The 6,592-nt window shown below is 39.5% G+C and overlaps 1 protein-coding gene across 1 annotated transcript; it reads right to left on the bottom strand.

Annotated features, from left to right (window-relative positions):
* Positions 1-3,142: 3,142 nt before the first annotated feature.
* LOC105895986 (ladderlectin-like) lies at positions 3,143-5,971 on the bottom strand. Its single transcript, XM_031561110.2, has 7 exons — positions 5,881-5,971; positions 5,437-5,504; positions 5,302-5,343; positions 5,003-5,121; positions 4,348-4,482; positions 4,049-4,160; positions 3,143-3,343 (listed from the first exon to the last, which is right to left on the bottom strand). Exons 2-7 carry the CDS (start codon positions 5,498-5,500, stop codon positions 3,273-3,275), a joined length of 543 nt encoding a protein of 180 aa, XP_031416970.1. The 5' UTR covers positions 5,501-5,504; positions 5,881-5,971; the 3' UTR covers positions 3,143-3,272.
* Between the last annotated feature and the right edge of the window lie 621 nt (positions 5,972-6,592).

The raw sequence follows: 6,592 nt of genomic DNA, 5'->3' as shown, positions 1-6,592 counted from the left end.
ATATATATATTGTACTGTAAAAAAACACATGGTATGTATATTGTGCCACTGATTTGAAAAGATATATCTAAAAATAAAATGGAATTGAAAATGCAATGCTGAGATGATTTTTGCTTATTACTTAAAACAACATACAACAAACAGCAGGTTTATTTAACTTTAGGACATGTAACAATATTAAACAATAGAAGCAGTAAAGAGTTTCCACAAAACCACAAGGTACATAGCGTGGGAAACTGGAGAGTTTATCTGTCCTTCACATAGAAAATAGTTCAAAAACTTGCATTGAAAATTATTTGTAAAACAACATAATGTGCATTTATATGTAAAGAGTTAAAATCATTCATTATGAATCTCCGAATGCAAAGAGGGCTCGAAGGAGGGCCAAAAGTGATCATACCCAGTCCTGGCTAGATCCATACCAGATTCAGACTAGATCCATAGCAGATTCAGACTAGATCCATAGCAGATTCAGACTAGATCCATACCAGACTCAGACTAGATCCATAGCAGATTCAGACTAGATCCATAGCAGATTCAGACTAGATCCATACCAGACTCAGACTAGATCCTGACCAGATTCAGACTAGATCCATACCAGATTCAGACTAGATCCATAGCAGATTCAGACTAGATCCTGACCAGATTCAGACTAGATCCATAGCAGATTCAGACTAGATCCATACCAGATTCAGACTAGATCCATACCAGACAGACTAGATCCATGCCAGATTCAGACTAGATCCATAGCAGATTCAGACTAGATCCATGGCAGATTCAGACTAGATCCATAGCAGATTCAGACTAGATCCATAGCAGATTCAGACTAGATCCTGACCAGATTCAGACTAGATCCATACCAGATTCAGACTAGATCCTGACCAGATTCAGACTAGATCCATAGCAGATTCAGACTAGATCCTGACCAGATTCAGACTAGATCCATGCCAGATTCAGACTAGATCCATAGCAGATTCAGACTAGATCCATACCAGATTCAGACTAGATCCATAGCAGATTCAGACTAGATCCATACCAGATTCAGGCTAGATCCATAGCAGATTCAGACTAGATCCATACCAGATTCAGACTAGATCCATACCAGATTCAGACTAGATCCATAGCAGATCCTGACCAGATTCAGACTAGATCCATACCAGACTCAGACTAGATCCATAGCAGATTCAGACTAGATCCATGCCAGATTCAGACTAGATCCTGACCAGATTCAGACTAGATCCATAGCAGATTCAGACTAGATCCATAGCAGATTCAGACTAGATCCTGACCAGATTCAGACTAGATCCTGACCAGATTCAGACTAGATCCATACCAGATTCAGACTAGATCCATAGCAGATTCAGACTAGATCCATAGCAGATTCAGACTAGATCCATAGCAGATTCAGACTAGATCCATAGCAGATTCAGACTAGATCCATACCAGATTCAGACTAGATCCATACCAGACTCAGACTAGATCCATGCCAGATTCAGACTAGATCCATAGCAGATTCAGACTAGATCCATAGCAGATTCAGACTAGATCCATACCAGATTCAGACTAGATCCATGCCAGATTCAGACTAGATCCATGCCAGATTCAGACTAGATCCTGACCAGATTCAGACTAGATCCATGCCAGATTCAGACTAGATCCATGCCAGATTCAGACTAGATCCTGACCAGATTCAGACTAGATCCATGCCAGATTCAGACCAGACCCATACTAGATTCAGACCAGATCCATACCATATCCAGACTAGATGGACCAGTGATGGAGCAGTGATAACTAAAGCAACTGTATACTTATACATATAAAAACGAACATACATGAACACCATAATGCACATGGGGCATCATTCCAGCGCAGGCAACCTGAAGGAACCTGAAGTTTATTCACATTGGGCTGTCCAAATGGTATATTAGAGCCATTCAAAATGGGCAATTTTCTGCATAACAATGGTTCTACTACTATATACTATTATATACTATATACATTACATATTATATACCACTGCTACTGTGTATGTTTACTGAGGAGTCCCTTATACATCATGCTGTAAAATCTGGAACACTAAAAGCTTTAAAATAAATCAGGCGTGTACATAATAACCAGTGCAGTTGTTAACAATAAACCAAGGCTGGTTCTAGGTTAGCCCCTATTGAGGAGACAGTGTAAGGCAACGATTGTCAATCAATTAATTTTGTCAGGCTTCTCAACAGGTTTTTATTTGTATTAATTCGCTTTATAGCTGATAGGCTGAGATGGAAAACAGCTGGGCGGAAACACCCATACATCAAACTGATTTTTACAACCCTGCAAACATTCTGACTGATATTGTTATGCGAGTGGGATTGAAGAGATCCAGGGGTAGTGTAACCAGCTGTGTGGGGGAGTGTGGGAAATATGTTCCTGAAATGTACTCTTGTGAAAGTCCTTATAACCCACAGGTAATAGGGGGTGGCTGTAGAAACCTTGGCTATTCATATGCCTGGTTAGGCCACTTATTTGTTGCTATGCAATGATAAAGAACACTGTTTGGAACAATATTATTGTTTATTTAGTAGCCTCGACCCAGAAGCTATTGCTAGAGTAGACTATGCCAATTGCCATAACATTTGTCGGAGCCTATGAGTGGTGACTAATGTGAACCCTTGTTGTCGATAATTTAATTCAAACTAAACTAAAACTAAATTGTAAAACTGCATTTAATAAGAAATCATGCAAATTAATCGTGGAGATACAGTCACTAATATTCATAAGAATATTTCTGCTGTTCTAAAAAGACATAAAAGGTCACTTATTCAGTGAATTGCTCTGTCCAATAGCTGTCTGTTCTGTGTGCGCTCTCAATTAAAACAACAACAGTCCTGGCTCTGTGAATGGAAAACAAAGTGGCTCAGACCAAGCCATACCCTATTCCAGCCAATCAACACGTTGCACCCACCCTACCCGTTATGAGAGAAAATCCACACCAAAAAAACGCATTAAACTACCACCCAAACCTGACCTGCTTTATGGGGGGCTGAGATGAGACAGGTGGCTTGAAGCCCCTCCTAAAAAGGGTCTAGAAACGCCCATGTTGGTGATATGATAATGAAAGACACATGTACACAAACACAGAATACACACACCTGTATACTGCATGCAAAGCAATTTATTTAATTATTATTTGAAGCTTGTACTACCACCATCCCATTCTCTGTTTAGGGCAGTGGGTTTTGCTTTTGAGCTTGAAATTGAAGGATTTCTTGTCAGCTCCTCCAGTTTCACACACTCTGGACAGCACACACTGATGGAAGCGTACCCTTACATGGAACATCATTCCAGTGTTGTAAACCTAAGAAAAACAGGTTGCTTTTAATACAATAGTTAATTTTGAAGTCCCTCCTATATCTTTCCTCCTGGGCATCTACACTGTCACTCACAATCATGCACATTGCACCATAGGGGTCAGACCCATTGTTGTATCCATTACCACCTCACTCCTTTTGAACACGTTCTCCCAACGTGTATGTGATTTGTGTATGCGTGTCTGAGTTGTGTAAATTGTATAAACCACTGGATGTCCTAAAATTTCCCTCGGGATTAATAAAGTATCCATCTATCATCTCCATTGGGCTGCAGTTGGCAATGTGGTACAGTAATACAATGCAAAATGACATGAAAGAACAAAGTGGTGATAACATAATAACCTCATGACTTGGATTTCTATGTACGTATGCATATATATAATTAATTTCAAAGCAAGTCACTTTAAAATAGTGAACATAAATATTAGTTCATGTAAATTTCAGTCATCATAGAGACATAAAGAAACTTTAGACTCGTATGCATTAAATATTTGAGACTGTACCACCATAATATGCAACATTGGCAATGGGCTAAGAAGTTTTATAACAATGAGAAACAAAGTGAACAATAAATAAGCTCACAGTTTACCAAATGATCAGGGTATACTATTATTCCGTGAGGGAATGATATTATAAGGGATTAAAGATTTTCATTGCAGCAGAACAATTTCAGTGAATAGTGGTGACTGTACCTCTAAAATTCATTTCGATACAATGCTCTCCCCCACCTAAATTATCAGGCATGCCCTGATACCAGTAAGTGTAGTCAAACCTGGACCCATCACTCCAAAGCCACAATTTCTCCTGAGATAAGACACAAAATGTCAACTAAACAGATATCTGCTTCTGAACAGAGTATTGTTTTAAACTGAGCATATATGGTATGTGTCAACATATTGTTTTGTCATGTGTTGCTGTTGTAGTATTCAACATGCCATGTTAGGAAAGAAAGATGACTATGACCAATAACTTGCAGCCGTCATACTTGTACCTGAGCAGCATCACATCCTCCGATCCAAGTACGAGGAGTGCCATCAGTGTGTTTGCGGATCACTTCCTGGATGAAGCTGTACTCATCTGTGCTGTGCACCGAAGCAAGGTTCCCTCCCATGATCACACAGTAACGCTGCAAGAACAAGTTTCTGTTGAAGTTTTGTTGATGACATTATGGCACTGATAAACAACGGGTGGACACCCCTGAAGAATTGTCCTGAAGTATCTTGAGGCATCACAGAATTACATTTACATTTAGTTATTTAGCAGACGCTTTTATTCAAAGCGACTTACAAGGATGTATACACATTTTACATTTACACTGATGGCACACTGCACATCAGGAGCATTTAGGGGTTCAGTGTCTTGCTCAAGGACGCTTTGACAGGGAATTGAACTAGCAACCTTCTGATTACTAAACGACTTCTCTACCTCCTGTACCACTGTCACCCCATTATGAGAATTATGAGAGCATCTTCACAGGTGATATATGGGTATGTACACTAATTATCTATGAGGTTTTGTAGTTGTCATTTGTCTAGAGATGTACAACTCACATCAGTGCTTCTCATTGATAGCAATTCTGTGGTAGCTGAAAGGGTGAATACCAAGTTAATGACAAACCAGAATGTCTTGATAAAAAAAGGACACACCTCAGATTCGGCCCAAGTTCTTGCTTTGGAGACAAACTTGAAACAGCGGGTAACATAAGGAGTCCAGTACTGAGGGCAAGTCCCCGTACTGTTCCCCACATCACTCTCTGTGGCCAAATCTGGATACAGATGTCAAACACATTAAAATAACTTCATTAAAGAATTTCAGTTTTTTTATTTCTCCTGAAAATATACTCAACCAATGTGTAGGACTAAATGAAAAGACCACGTAAAGAAAATACAAAACAAAAAAATTATTGAAACAGAGACCTTTGTGGGAACCAAGAAGAAATACTCACCAAGAGAGTGCACCTCAACCTCCTGTTCTGAGCCCTCTGTACCTTCAAAACCAAATACATATCTCTTTAAATCTACAGGCCTGTGTATGATCAGTTGATTGTTTATTTATAATTAAAGAGAGTGCATAGGCCTACCTGTGGTTGCTCCACAGCAGATGAGGAGAGCAGAGAGGAGAGGGAAGCTGGCTCTGAAGATCATGCTGCTGGCCAAAGCAAGAGGTGACATACAATAGTATTTATATGGATTGCATCAAGAAAGAATATAATTACAGAAATACATACATTTAAATATGTGATACATTGCTCACCTGTAAAATCATCTGGATATTTGACAAAAGATAACAATTTCGTTTGATGATGTCGAAGTGACAAAGAAAAACAAAAGGTATACCATATATATCCAACAAAAGCCTATTCAAACGTTAAAATGGATTTACCTAATGTATGTCATCTATGTGCTATACTGTGCCTCTCATTTTGCAAAGCAAGTGTGGTGTGCCTGAAGCCATGGCATAAAAACATCTGGAAGTAATTAGACAGAGATTCACTTCAATATTGTTATCCAGGAGCTACGCTTACCTGGCGGTGTACTGTCCAAAAGGTTCTAGAGTTGTGGAACTCAAGGCGACAGTTCCGTTCTGAAGCTCTTGAAAGATGCTCTTAATTTTGTATACAGGCTAATGGTGAGTTAATATTTAACCTAAAAAGTTAAGAAAATGAAGGGGGGCACGGTGGCGCAAGCCGATAAGTCCCCCCATTTCATTCAAATCGAGAGTGGTGGTCCATGGAGCAGCTCTATCAAAAACCCAGCACACTAAATTTTTAAAGGACATATTTAGTCACTATGCTTTTCCAATCAAAAGCCTAATCTAAATTGTACCAACCAGAATATTCTCTCAAATCTATACATTTTTATCCACGCTCAGCCAATCAGAATATTCTCGCTCACTTGTTGCCAGACACACTTTTCAGGTGCTGGCTATTAATGAGCAGCTATTACCTTATCAGTAGTCTTACCCCTCCCAGTTATGATGGCAGGACTCTTTCATGAGAACTTCTACCTGCTCTTGGATGAATTCTGCATCCCCTTATGCATAAACCTTTTAATTAATATTTAGCTGCTTTGTAAGCCTGCACCTGTGGAAACTGTATGAACTTGTTTTGAAATTAGGCCTCTGTTTGGCCTGACCATCTCTATACAACAGGCCTCTCTGCCTGGTAATTAGGCCTCTCTGCACGTAGGCCTCGAAGACTGGCCTGACCGTGGTCTGTGCACACAGGCCATTCTGTT

The sequence above is a fragment of the Clupea harengus genome, chromosome 23 (genome assembly GCF_900700415.2).
Source record: "Clupea harengus chromosome 23, Ch_v2.0.2, whole genome shotgun sequence".
Lineage (NCBI taxonomy): Eukaryota > Metazoa > Chordata > Actinopteri > Clupeiformes > Clupeidae > Clupea > Clupea harengus.
Note: the sequence above shows the minus strand (reverse complement) of the source record. Positions and strands in the feature narration are given on the sequence as shown.

Excerpts from the sequence above, each read along its gene's own strand:
- LOC105895986 (XM_031561110.2), bottom strand. The coding sequence starts at position 5,500 with ATGATCTTCAGAGCCAGCTTCCCTCTCCTCTCTGCTCTCCTCATCTGC. Across the intron at positions 5,122-5,301 it reads GGTTGAGGTGCACTCTCTTG|ATTTGGCCACAGAGAGTGAT; the intron begins GTGAGTATTTCT and ends ATCTGTATCCAG. Across the intron at positions 3,344-4,048 it reads TATCGAAATGAATTTTAGAG|GTTTACAACACTGGAATGAT; the intron begins GTACAGTCACCA and ends TGTTTTTCTTAG.